We start from the raw sequence: 14,391 nt of genomic DNA, 5'->3' as shown, positions 1-14,391 counted from the left end.
TGTTCACGGCACAGAATTCTGCAATTTTTCTGTTATCACAGTGTAGAATTCTACGCAAAATTTGTTGGCCTAGATCTAGGCTATAACGGTGAACGTGCACCGGGTGAGAATAGCCAAAAGACTCGCCTGCCCGGGTGAGAATAGAGGTGGCCAATATAATAATAACACTCTTTCAACTTAAATTTGAGATTTTTACAACAGGCACAGGAATAGGATTAGATCTAGATCTAGATCTAGATCTCTAGATCTAGATCTAGATCTAGATCTCTAGATCTAGATCTAGGAGGCATGACATGACGACGGCGACGCAGAGCCATCCCACACAGGACAGGCCTATCACTCAAAGTGTCATCATCATGTCAAGGGGAATAACAGGAACTTCAACAAATAAATGTTGCTGGGTCGATGGTTATTTATTATTATTTTTTTTCTAATTAAAAAATCGGACATGATGAAAACTACCCCCTGTTTGGGCATTGATAGCTGAGTCCACTCTATCTACGCACACTTCCATTTCCCTGCGTTCAGGAAGACTTTACTTTCGTTTTTCCCTCTACCAGCTGTTGACTTGTTGTCGCTTCCGCTTTCCACACACGGTCAGGTATTCATAATCATTGGTCAGGTCTATAGGCCTACTATTTTTGTCACAATCAATGACGTTATCAGAGGATTTCCCGAACACAAAAAAAGAATGTTCCACTTTTTGGTGTTCAGGTTACAAAAGAGGTGTATTTTCCTCGCGTTTTTATTATCTTTTTACACAAGAAATCTGTATTGCATAAACTCATGCCTTACAAAAGGAGGGTCGCTTTCATCAACAGAGACGCGAGCTGAGCTAGGCGTAGCCTACTGATTGAGGATCGCGAGCCACTTCAGCGATTGATTGTACTCTCGTCCTTTGATGTAAAAAGATCCAGTATGGCGTTACTTTTGAGAAGCTTTGTTCGTGCTCCTACAACCTTTGTAAGTCCCACCGGTTATGACACGACAATTTCAATTGCAGCAGCTCAGCAGTGCCAACACTGACGACGAGGACGTGAGGAGTTCCACGCAGCGCGTTGGAGGTCAATTCTACCCACCGATGTTATAATATGAAATGAAAGAGTGTTAAAATGATAAAATATAAATTCTAGATCTAGATCTAGTAAAATAGATTTCTTTTTCCGCAACGTGAATGGACTGAAGCCTCACGTCCCAGCTTTGTACTGTCTCAGACCATGATTTAAGTTTCTTCTTCTTTCCCGTTCCAAATTTTATAGAGGAACTTTTCCACTTGTTCTGATTTTGGCGCTTTTTCGGTAGATCACACTCCGCAATTGTTATTCGCGGGTTTTGGCCCCAAGAGTAGGGGGTTTCGCCCCCCTGACCTAATAAAAATGAAGTGACTATTTTCCCGAACGTTCGGAGAAATAGTGCCGATCTTTATTTCTGTGAACGGTTTCCGGCTTTTGGCCCCAAGAGTAGGGGGTTTGAATCCCCTGACCTAATAAAAACGAAGTGACTATTTCTCCGAACGTTTGGAGAAATAGTGCCAATCTTTATTTCTCCGAACGGTTTCCGGCTTCAGGTCTCGTGATTTTTTGCCTATTTATTGCGAGAGTTCGGCGCCAACTTTCAATCATTCTGCCTCTGCCATTCTGCGAGGTCTGGGAAAGAGCACATTTTTGAGTCTAGATCTAGATCTATATCTATTTCAATTTTCAAGAGCTGGTCTAGAGATTTTTAGACGAGTGTAAAAACGTGAAAAAGAAAGGTTTCACAAACAGAATGAAATCAAAATTAGAACAACCCATAAACAACCCCAAAAATTTACAAATAAGGGCGTGTGTCAACCTGTCCGAAGAAGAATGGCTATTTTAACCCTAAATGTCCGTAATTTAAAAAAAAAGTACATGATATTACATCATGTAAGTTATGGAATCACACACAAGGGGCCTGCCAGTGTCAGTACTGTATGTAATCGGTTTTGGTGGAACGCTCTAACATAGCACATTTAAATCTATATACATATATATACATATAGAATCTAATGAAGGTAGGAACATCCAAATAAATGACAAAACACTATACAGATACTACATCCCCCCCCCCCCTTTCCCCAACAAAAAACAGGTAGAAAAACAACACATCAGAACAATAACAAGAAAAAAAAATTACACACCAACAAAATAAAACATCTCAAAGAGGGAAAAATAAAAGAGGAACAGCAATACAAATCGTATACATAACTGTAACGTATTCAACAAATCATCGTGGTGACAACAAGTGAGAAAGAGACGAAGTGAAGCTAAGTGAACTTTCTTTCAAAAGTAAAGAGGTTCAGTTTCTTTTTTTTCTTCTTTTTAAAAAAAATTTTTAATTTGACTTTTATTCCCCGATTCGGAGACCAAAAAATCTAGCCACGATTGATTGGTCGCGGCCACGACAAACGCAGAGATGCTAGTTCTATGTGTCGTTATCAATAACTCTCCGTAGATCTAGATCTAGATCTAGACAGCACACGAGCGAACACAACACATTAAGTTTAAGAGCAGCACCCTTCATAGGCAACGCGTCGCAACTGTAGCGAAAAACTGTTTGGAACTGTAGCATTTCTTTATATAAATATTTACTGCAGACATTTTTTGGACTGATTGAACCATACTGAATACGAACAATCTTTGGAAGGCCTATAATATATTTATAGATCTATATATCCGAAATTTGCGGGAAAGGATGTGATTTCAGAGTGTTCGGAGAAATCTAAGTGCCCAGCTTTATTTTCCCGAAAGTTCGGAGAAATAGTGCCCAGCTTTATTTTCCCGAATGTTCGGAGAAATAGTGCCCAGCTTTATTTTCCCGAATGTTCGGAGAAATAGTGCCGGCCTAATAAAAATAAGGTGGGGGGTTTCAGATTTTGCCATAATTTGATGTTTTGTAGTTGTTAGGTTTGATATTTATTATATCTTAGCTCGCCGCGCTTCAAACATATAATATCTAGATTTAGAATCTAGAATAGATGTAGATCTAGGCTCAAATAAGGGGGGTGGGAACTACCGAATAAGCTCCCCGATTTAACCCACTCTCTTCCTATCCTATCCATGGTTGGTCCCCCCACCCCCCACATTTTCCATGCAGTCTGTAAGTTCTACCCCGAACTGTTTGGCAGAATCAGAAGTCTATCAGATATATTGTTATTTTCTCTAGGAGACGAATTGTTTGAAATCACTGAGTTTCTTGTGGACTAGAGACTAGAGGTAGGCCTACAGTGTTCGCCTCTCATTCAAAAGGTCACAGTAAATTTTCTCCTTTCACCTCCTCAGCCTCCTTGTGACTTCCAATCTCCACTAGGCTCCTTCCATTACTCATTCTACTGCTACTCCTAACTTCTAACTTGCCAGTCTTTCCGCCATACCCGTAATCCTAGAGGTAGGTAAGATGGAACACCCCTTTTCAGATAAAGGTGAAAAACCTCAGAAGGCCGATGATTTTTTACACCCAACCAAATGTATGAGAACAAAAGAAATTGCATAATATTTTAGAAACATTCTTGATTAAGTTACTGTAAGCAACGACATGTGAAAACAAAAGAAATGTGTAAGACACTTCTAGATCTATTAGGTACCAGAAACTAAATTTTCTAAGTAGCTGTATGCCGAATTTATCTGTTCCTAAAAGGCCTCTATATCCACTGAGCATTTTGACCGTACCATTCTTTAACCTCTCAGTCAATTTTTATGAAAATGGTAGTTGTTTAAAATTTGATCAAATTTGTTAAAGTCAGTCACTGGCTGCAACCCCATGTTTGACAGAATAAAAGAGTACCAAGTGCACTAAACATCTCCACATTAACAGAGTACAATCGCTATAACAAATATATCCAGAGCCTAATTCAAGACTGTGAGATCATTACAAATCAGTATTTTATCGCCTCAAACACAATGATCTGTTGTTATTTCGACGAAAACACCGAGCGTTGACCCGGCCGGCGTCGTACCGGACCCCGCGGCGAGCGAGTCGGCTCTATACTGTAGTGCACCCCACATGGGGGTCACATGCTTTCCCAGTCTCGCTGAAGAACTGATGCAAAATAATTCCAAGCTGATTACTTTATTCTAATAGAAAATGAACTGATCTTTCAATTAATACATTTTTTGAGCCGGTATTTTACATATTTTGTGTTTAAAAATTATCTTTGAAAATTTTGACGGTATTTTTAAAGGCTTTCTATTTAAACACCAAAGGCCAAGAATATACCACGGAAAAGCCCGTTTAAAGCTTTACAGTTCTTTGGCAATGAAAAGACAGTATTTAATTATATCCCTCGTTCCGCGAAGCATTCGAAAGCACGCGTGTCAATTTTTTAACCTGCCGACCACGCATTCCGACCGCGAGGGGCTTCGCTTTCCACAGCGATTCTCCTGCTCCTAATAATCGGACATATAAACAACTTACACCATTGTAACGAGGAAAAGCTGAACTTTTACAAGGTGTACGGCATTTGGTGTTTAAGAGCGAAAGAGGAAAGAAACAGCGATCAGAATTAACCCGATTTCACCTATACCAAGCGATCGGAAGGCCGCGAGTGTCCGCGAGGCCATGTTTACGCTACCTATTTCTATAGTCGATATTTTCCACCCTTCTAAGGGGTAATGCCTGTGGTTAACTGGATGGGAATTGAATGTTTGTTCTAATACTCTGCAGTGCCCGTTGGCAAGATCAGCTCACTTTGTTTGTCGAGGCTAGCCAGATTTTCCTCAGACTCAATGGTGGGAGAAAAGCTACCATCATGGCACAAACTGAAGGAAACCGATGATGACCTTCAAGAAATAAACGCATTTGTTTTCAAGGCCAGTGGTTTATGCTGAACCGAACTGAACCAAACCGATCCTCCAGTGGGCAATGCCTATAAGACCACCGAGCGCAACAGTCGCGTGTGTTGTAAAAAGAGTTCAACTGAAATGGAACTTGGCTAACTGTACTAGAGTTAAAAATTTTTTCCCTCTTTCCTGTGGACAAAATTCTTAATACAGTATAATCCACTTATATCGACATCCGGTTTATTGACATTTTGACATTATATCGACATATTTTCCAATTATGAAATTTTTCCTTCAATATCTTCACTTAACAATTTCTCTTAACGACTTTTTTTCGGCCCACTCTGCTTAATCGACATGCTTTCTACACTTTCTAGGTACCTGGCGAAGTCCACGAACATAAATGGGGGGAAAAGCCATGCTAACGGTCAACGCATTAGTTCTTCATTAAGTCCGCATACCCGCCAAGTAGCCTATATCGACACACCAGGCTTTAGTAGGTCATATGTAGAACTTATGCAATGTAGTCTCCAACACAGTACAGTGCTTCACAGACGTCAACGTCTTGCACGCTAGGCATCACCTTCCTACCCCTACTCTCGATTGCTCACTCCCCTTCCCCATCCCATTCTCAGTCTGTCGCTGGCAAGTGCCACTGTCAGTAAGTCAGTGCCTCGCCTTTCCATTTTCCCCAGCAAGTGGCCATATAAACAGGCCTTACAAGGATGCTACAACAAAGTTTGCACTGGTGTGTAATGTGTGCCTCGCGTTGATCGGTGTTTGCTAAAGGCTTGCCAAAAAAAATAAATTAAATACCGTAACAAATGTCGAAAAGGAAAACTGAAGAACAGAAAATCCCCCCAAACCCCTCTATCACCGGAAAAAAAAGAATCAAGGGAAGCAACCAGCTTTAATTTAAGAAATAGTGTGTTGTCTTTTTGCCGCTGACCTCCCCTTGTAGTTTTTTCTTCTTTGGCTTTATATTTTCATTTATCGACTTTTTTATATATCGACTTCAAATCCACTTCCCAAAGCATGTCGATATAAGTGGATTATACTATATAATAATAGTTTGTTGCAGTAATGGAAGTTAAGTACAACCAGGCATGTTTCTGACTGTAAGTTTGAAATTGTTGAAGTTTATAATGTTTTTTGAAAGCTCTTGTTCTTGTTTCGCAGTCTTCCTGCACAGGATGTCTTCAGACCTTTAAAAGCCACAGCCTTACATCAGTCCGCAACTTCCATCAGTTCAAGACGTACACATCAAAGCAGCTTAATTTGGTAAGAGTGGTTGTTTTGAGCACTGTCATTTGAGTGCACTAGTAGTTTATGGTGAGCCAACTCAACAGTTTTTTTTGGTGCTTTGAACAGATTAATGCTTTGCTTCCCATCAGTGGAGCGCTGAAGACACCTTGCACAACACCATATTGCAAAAATAGTTTTTGTAAGTTAGTTTGTTTCTTGGGATATACAAGCTCTTACAAAGTGCCTCATAAACCGGTACTACTTGTAAAAAGGAAACCCTAAGAAAATATAACATCACAACTGAAAGAGCTGCGGAGCTGGCCTACCATAGAAAACTGCATCTCCCCTCGACACTTAACGGCAACAGAGGATGAAAAAGTAAAAGTAAAGTAAGTACTTGTAAAAATGAGACTGAGGGGAAATTACTGGAGGTGCAGGTGTCTTGCACAGAAAAACAGTAGGAGTAGACATCCTCAGAGTGTCTACTATATAATCTTTATCATGTTTATTAACATTTTGAATTTTGTAGTAGGGATGAGTCTTTTCAGATGCTGACATTTTGTCAAACTAAAATTGGCATCTGGTATGACCAGTCGTGAAATTGCTTCTGTTCATGCTGATCCTGTAGGATGGGTAGATTAGCAGTAGTTGCAGTTTTTGTTTGCCAATCTGGATTTGAGATTTTAAAGAAATTCATGTAAATTGGTTTTCCTTCTAATGAGTTTGTTTTGGAAGTTGTATAAGCATAATATTTTTAATATACTTTTTCCTACCCATTCAGAGGCTCAGTTTTGAAAAAAAAAACGTTCTGTTTTTATTTCCACAGGCGTTAAGACCAGCTCAGGTGTCGCTTCTCAGAAAAAGCACAAATGTTGCTGCTGCTCAGCTTTCTGCGAGATCTCAGAAAATTGTGGGCTCATGGCTAGTGGGATGTGCTGGGATGTGCTTTGGTGCAGTTATTCTTGGTGGAGTGACAAGGTTGGTTGTCTTCTATGTTTCTTAGTTATACTTGAATGCTGTAGCATGGTTTGCTGCACACTTCACAGACATGTGAAGTGATTGAGGTTGGAAACTGATTGGGTCACAAATTTGCCACATCCATTCTTGAACCTGAAGAGTTTCTTGTTTCATTTTGTGCTTTTGATAGGGAGAGCAAGTGTTATTCCAAGATACGCTAAACTCTTTTTTTTTTCTTTTTAAGCAATAGGGGCCTGTAGAATTTAGAAGTAAGTGTCTTTTTCTCTAAAAAATGGAATCAGAGATTATCTTTATCTGTCTTGTGTGTGATCCCAAATTTGAAGAAACTAAAAGTGAAATAGACTGTCATCTCAACTATGTTCCGTGTATTGTTGACCATTAATTTTTTGTTTTGTTTTTCCTCTTATTGTGTGTTTTTAAAGAGTTTTGGCTTATTTAGTTGCCCTGTGGCATTTTCAAAGAATGTTTATCCTTCACCAGATTAACAGAGTCAGGTTTGTCTATGGTTGATTGGAAACTCATCAAGGATATGAAACCCCCACAGTCACAAGCGGAATGGGAGGAAGAGTTTGAGACATACAAACAATATCCTGAATACAAATAGTAAGTGGCATGAGTTGGTGTGGATGATAACTATAACATATCTCACAATCTTAAACTCATGGAAAAAAGAAGCAAGAGTGTTAATCTCTTCTACAGTGTGCTTAGTGTAAAAGGCTAAGAAGGTTTTTTCATTTCATTAGTAAATGCAAACCTTTGAAATCAGTGGGGGGGGGGGGTATCTATATTTGTAATTATAGCGTTGCATATTAAATTTAGGATTAAAAAAACCCTAACAACTAATGTTAAAATTGACACTAGAAATGATTGATTATAGTGGTATAAATTAAAGTAAGTGTTATTGTAAAAGTGTTGTGTACATAATTTTGTTATTAAGGATTTGTTAAAATGGAAGACGAAAGAAGTTTTCAGTGTAATCTACCATAGAGCCTTTCTTATTGTGTGGGTTCTTTTTAAATTGTAGTTGGCAAAACTTTTTCTTTCTCTGTTCTGTGTTATGTTATCTTGTCAAAACATATTTTAAAAATGCAAATATAAATGAAAAGAATGCACTTACATAGCTAAATTTTGTGCCGCTCTCTTTCTTTTTCAAATGGCTTAGCGATGCTCTTACATGATTTATTTTACGTGATTTATTAATCTTGTTCTATACTTTGCAATGACAGCATAATTTTCCAACCATTCATACATCTAACTTGCCTTCCTGATGTTAGTGAACATTTGACATCTTAGATTGCAAATGGTGTAGTCAAGTTTCCCAATTTGAATGTCTTGACTTCTCACTGACTTTTTCTCTGTTTTATCAATAGCATGGCAAGCCACAAAGAGATGACATTGTCTGACTTCAAGTTCATCTTTTACATGGAGTGGGGTCATAGAATGTGGGGAAGAGCAACAGGGATGGTGTTCCTTTTACCAGCTCTTTACTTTTTGAGGAAAGGCTGGGTTTCCAAAGCTTTAAAGCCCAGACTGGCAGTATATGCAGGATTGCTTGGCTTTCAGGTATGGTGGTAAAGGTTGTATTGTTTTATATTGATGTTACGTTTCTCAATCTTTTGAAAAGAACCTTTGTTTACATTTTACAAGTTTAAGCATTGAAGTAAGACTATGATATTTGTGAGTAACTCGATACTACCATTTTATGAGTACAGATATTTCAAAGGAAAAATTGATGTCACTACTGACTTAAAGTAAACTACATCAAATATTTTATTTCTTATTGACTTCCATTTCCAAAGGATTGTGATACAGTGTAGTCTTCATGACCAGAGCCTCTACATGCAGATGCAATGAGGGCAAGCTGTGTAACTCTTATTTTCACTAAATATGCTTGGAGAACTCCTGTTTCCTTTCCCCTCATTCTTCTTGGCTCATCCCTCCCTCCACCTCCACCCCCCAAAATTGAATTAAGGGCATTAAAAAACAACAACCAATATCTCTGCAAAAAGCTAGTTTTTATGTTTAAAGAAGAACAAAAGTTACTACAAATGATGCAATGCTTGGCCTGTGACATGAAATGAACTTCAGTATTGTTATAGGTGATAACTGTAATCTGGTAATACCAGGACCACCTGTTTTCTGTTTTTATCCCTGACTGGTTTCAATTGGTAAATCTCAGTTTTCTTGTAATGTTTGTGCAAAGTTCAGCAGTTTCATATACCCTGTTTCAGGGTTTCCTGGGCTGGTACATGGTGAAAAGCGGCCTTCAGGACAAACCTGACCCCTCTGATGTCCCACGGGTTAGCCAGTACCGGCTGGCTGCTCACCTGGGCTCTGCATTCCTTCTGTACACCTTGTTTCTGTGGCAAGGCCTTACTCATCTACTAACACCTGTCAAGGTACTTGTCATACAGTGTTGCAAAGATGTAGACTTTGTTTCTTGAGTTATATATTTAGTTCTGTTGAATTTGGAGCTGCATACCCTTACATGAGGTGTGAACACTCTAGAACTTTTGAGGATCTCTTACTTGAGTACTTCACAATTACATGGCACGATAGTTGAAAAGCATTTTTCCAACATTTGCAGTCCCCATAACATATACAGATAATACTTGGTAAAGGGGGAAAGGGAGCAAAGAAAAAATATTACCATCAGATGAGAACTTCCATTCTCCTCTTTCATTTGCATTCACTCCAGTTTCATAATTGAAATAGACCTAGTTGATGGAGAATGAAGAGAATGGAAGTTCTCATCTGATGGTAATATTTTTTCTTTGTTCCTTTCCCCCCATAACCAAGTATTTTCTGCAATATGTTATGGGGACTGTAAATGTTGGAGAAATGCTTTTCGACTATCGTGCCATGTAATTGTGAAGTACTCAAGTAAGGTACCTCAGACCAGTTATCCATGGTATTTGCTGTACAAAGAACAGCTTACAAAGTTTTTAAAATAAATTCAACACTCTGTGGCTATGAAAGTGTCTGATTGTTTAGAAAGAGGCTTAGAAATAATTATTTTTAGAAAAGGAAGTTGAAAAAATGGTAGTTTATATAAAAAGCTAACTGCATTTGTTTTCCCATTCCTTTTATTGTTTCCCAAATGGACCTCTCACTTCTCAGTTCAGCAAATGTTGTTCAGAGATTTTTTAAAAGTCTTGTATCTGTTTCAATTTTTTAAAATATGGCTCAAAGTGTTCTCTGAATTTGTCTATTACATGTTCAGATCTGATTTAAACCTTTATATATGTAAAGTTGTCCCAAAAATTCTCTTTTTCAGCTACAGGAAGTGAAGAGTATTGCAAGATTGCGAGGCATGGCTCATGGTGTTATGACAGCTGTGTTCATCACTGCCCTGTCAGGTCTGAAAATTTATTCTATTGACAATAATGTGCTTCAAAATGTAGCCTATACATTTAGGTCTATTATTTTTCCTCCAAAGTTGTTTCTTATAGGTTTAATTTGAGATTATTGAAATTTAGCAATGGTTTTGATGTTTGGTCAGAAAAGGGCTTTAACTGTAAATCTTAGCAGTTAGATTGACCTCATGAGTGGTCGATGATTCAAAGTATATACATTCTAGTTTTTGCTCTTGAAGATTTTAATCAGTTGGCAAGAATTATCTGTACTTTTTTTTAGAACTTGTAAAATCTTTTTTTAACGATTATACACAGGGGCGTTCGTGGCAGGTTTAGATGCTGGACTGACATACAACTCATATCCGAAAATGGCTGACAGATGGATCCCAGATGATTTGTGGGCATTTGCTCCAAAGTGGAAAAATATTTTTGAGAATCCCACAACGGTTCAGTTCAACCACAGGCACTTGGTAAGCATAAGATTTATTTCAATTTGCGCCTGCGTTGAAATATGAGTTACAAGTGAATAAAGTTAATCACTCATATTGGAACATCTTTAAAACTATATTGCGGATACAGTACAGTCAAACATCATTCTACTTTCCACCTATAACAGGGTTTTAAGGTCTGTCCAAAATTGGTGGAACGCAAGAATTTTTTTGGTCATGTACGAATATTGCCATGTACACATTTCAGGCTATATCGAGGGTGGTTAACAAAGTTGGATAATTTAGGTCAAAATTTTATATAAATGATGCCTGGTAGGCCATGTTTTGCAGTTACAGGTCTTTGGCATTGATGTTTTATCAACCTCTGCTTGGATCAGCTATTTTTTTCCCTTGATTGAGAAGTCTTTCTGCTTCCTGTACTCCGTCCACTCTCTGCTAAGACTTTGCAAAACACTTACAAGTTGTTGTGTAGTGTATTAATCTGTGATGACGAGGAAGTGTGTTGACACATGTGGTTATGATAAGGGATACAATGCCTTCACGTGGAGCAGATGGCCCATAAGCAACTGAAGTGTGGAGACTGGTAGCTCTACTGCTGAACACTTTTGTGACATATGCAATAAACTCTTTGTTAGCCTATATTTTTGCAATCGGCTTATAGAGAGGTCGTTGGCCTGCACACCCTGCTGTACTCTCTCTCTCTCTCTCTCTCTCTCTCTCTCTCTCTCTCACTCTCTCTGTCTCTGTCTCTTTCTCTCTCCCATCTCCCTCCCTCCTTCCCTCTACAGCTATTTCAATAAAAAAAGAAAATTTGTGGTTTTGTTTATTTAGATCTACCTTGGCTGATGCCACTTTTTTTTGCTATGTATGAATTGTTCATGTTACCGGTATGTGAGTGTTTTGAGTGGAAAGAATATACATGTAAAAAACGAAAATTCGAGACCTCAAAATCTGTTTGCTATGTGAGTTTTTTGCTACACGCATGCTATACTGTAACATCGACTGCCCAATGTTAAGGGAAATGTTTCTGCCATAATTTGATGCTCTTCCGGATTAGAGGCTATTTGTCAAATGCATGCTGCTTGAACAGGGCTTACCTGAAGTTTTTTTTTACTCTATACATGTAGGCTACCTGTAATGTTGTTTTGCAAGATGCTTGTGATTATGGATGTATTTGTTGATTATGTCTTGTGTTTGATTTTATGTTGCCCGGAATTGGTCAAATAAAGAAATAATAGGTGTAAAACAAAAGTTGATAAAGAAAACTTGGGTAAAACATGTATGTATTCCAAACTTAAAAGAATTATAAGTAAAGTGGAGTAATATGAAATTGTCCTGTCGCAATTTCGTATTTCTTGAGTGATATAATGAATGAACTCTAAATGAATCAGCATCATAAGGGGGGAGGGGGGGAGGGGTATAGAAATATGTGAAGGAAAGCAAGGTAAGAAGTGACTCATTCAATTGCTTTTTTAAGCTATTCAAATTTCACATGGCTTTACTGTTTCTTTCCATGTATGTGTAGGCTGAGTCAACAGTTGCCCTGATCGGAGGGTTCTGGTTCCTGGCCCGGAAGGCACCTCTACACCCCCGAGCTAGACTAGCTGTGAATCTGTTGCTGGGCATGGCATTTGGACAGGTCTGTTTCACTTAATATGTGATTTAAAGTTGTTTTGAGGTTACATCTTTCTGGAAAAGTAGATTACAACAGACATAGTGTACAGAAATATACACTGGATGTGGATATTTCTATTTCAGACACATGCTCAACTTTCAAAGTGACCTTACTTGTTTACTAGACAGTTAAACTTGATTGAGGAAAAAAAAAAGATGTGTGTCTCATTTGCACTCTCTTTTGTTTGAGTGTCTAGGCTTCTTCTTCAGCTTATATCCCTGTGAGAGTTCAGGCAGGGAGTTACTGACTGACTGTAAGTTGTAAAATTTTAATCTCACGGTGCAGTTTATTTAATGTTCATGGCTGTTTCGTCTAATCAGAGTATAATTTGAAATGTATACTGACTAGGTTAGCTTCAGTGTTTGAATAGGAATTAATTTTTAATTTTGCCCTGACGCTAGCTGGAAAGGCCCATTCTTTTTTCATTTTAGAACTGCCAAGGGATCTTTTAGGTGTGAAACTTCCACATGAAACTTTCAAAATTTTTCTTCTGTATTTGACAAGACTAGATGCTGGCTCCTTTCTATCCTGTAATGTGGGGGTGTAAAAAACATAAGAAAAAAACATATGACGTTGGCAGGGATCATATTCCAGACTTCTGGGTTGAGAGGTGAATGCCATACTGTACTGTTGAGCTACTGAACCCCTTAATATCAAGGGTATGTTATATTTTTACTTGGATGCCTCAGTACAATTGAATGACACATTTGGGCTCTCCTGTTAGATGTACACCACCAGGAACAGATAGATGTGATAGTTGTACTGTTTGAGATCTTTGTAGCAACCAGTGTTATTGTGATATTGAAAAAACTTTATTTTCAGTTTCTAAATTTATGTAACAAATTTTTTGTACCCTCTTCGTCAGGCTGCTCTGGGTATCACAACACTGCTGACGTATGTTCCGACCCCAGTTGCAGCTACTCACCAGTCAGGCTCCCTGGTTTTGCTCAGTCTGGCTGTTTGGGTAGCGCATGAGCTGCGGAGACTCCCAAAGTAACAACGCTAGGTTGAAACTTGCAAGACAGTGGAATGTTCCAGGAATGTTTGCTCCTTTTGGTTGTGTGCTGTGTGTTTTTGAGTATGAATGATTTTTCATGTTGACTTAATGTGTGATCAAAAGAAGACATTTTGACATGGGGTGTAAGGATACCTATTGGACAAAGTCAATACATGATTTTTACTTATTAAAAGCTGTTATTACTTTAAAAACAGGTAAGATTTTTCATGTTGTTTTGTTTGTCAAAGTTGATGACTGAACCAATCTTTGTACAGAACCAACTTGCTGCATAAATAAATGGGAAGTTTGTCCATTTTTATTTGTATTTACATTTTTATGTGCATGTAGTTGAAACCAAGATTTATTTTTGACTGAGGAAATGTAATGTAGATTATTGGATTATTCTTGTTAATGTTATGGCTTGTGCAGTTGAGAAGGAGTAGCTGTTACTAACAGTTTTCAGTTAGGATGACAGAACTTTTTCTCGAAGAGTGAGAAGCTAGTGGGCAAAGTATTGAAAAATAGATAACAAATAAATAATGACTTTTTTTAAAGAAAAGTTTTTCAATGTTACAACTCAGGAGGGAGAAAGAGTGTATTATTCTCAAACTGGCTGGAGCCAAATCAGGAACCTTGCTGATGATTTTTTTAAAAACCCTGTCCAAGTAGTTTTCATAGAATCATAGAAAGATCCCTGTTTTCTTTCCAATCTTTTAACTCATTCGCTATGTATTATTTTCGGCTTGTGGACGAATTTTTTTCGGGAAGGCAAAATGAGATGATGACTAGTGTGCAGTTCAAAGGTCTTTGGGGCCACAAATTCAAATAAATATTAACATATTATTATTATTATTATGCACCGAAATTTTCAGTATGATTTGTAAAATACATC

The 14,391-nt window shown here is 38.1% G+C and overlaps 2 protein-coding genes across 3 annotated transcripts in view; one reads left to right on the top strand and one right to left on the bottom strand.

The window, feature by feature from the left end:
* Positions 1 to 595, bottom strand: part of LOC101855707 (copper homeostasis protein cutC homolog) — a 14,771-nt gene extending 14,176 nt beyond the window's left edge. Inside the window, exon 1 of one of the 2 annotated variants that reach the window (XM_005093421.3) lies at positions 463 to 595. In XM_005093421.3, coding sequence (XP_005093478.1) covers positions 463 to 514 — 52 coding nt within the window. In that variant the 5' untranslated portion in view covers positions 515 to 595. The remainder of the gene's footprint in view (positions 1 to 462) is intronic. The other variant, XM_005093422.3, reaches the window with a different exon arrangement.
* Positions 596 to 845: 250 nt separating this feature from the next.
* On the top strand, positions 846 to 14,021 carry LOC101855472 (cytochrome c oxidase assembly protein COX15 homolog; the record flags this gene model as incomplete). Its single annotated transcript, XM_005093420.3, is given in 10 exon segments — positions 846 to 963; positions 5,979 to 6,080; positions 6,871 to 7,022; positions 7,503 to 7,625; positions 8,393 to 8,585; positions 9,254 to 9,421; positions 10,300 to 10,381; positions 10,694 to 10,848; positions 12,353 to 12,466; positions 13,368 to 14,021. Coding segments are annotated over 10 exon segments (1,266 nt in total). The 3' UTR covers positions 13,500 to 14,021.
* Between the last annotated feature and the right edge of the window lie 370 nt (positions 14,022 to 14,391).

This window comes from Aplysia californica, unplaced genomic scaffold (assembly GCF_000002075.1).
Source record: "Aplysia californica isolate F4 #8 unplaced genomic scaffold, AplCal3.0 scaffold00063, whole genome shotgun sequence".
Taxonomy (NCBI): Eukaryota; Metazoa; Mollusca; class Gastropoda; order Aplysiida; family Aplysiidae; genus Aplysia; species Aplysia californica.
The sequence above is the reverse complement of the archived record's forward strand: the minus strand, read 5'-3'. Positions and strand labels throughout refer to the sequence as shown.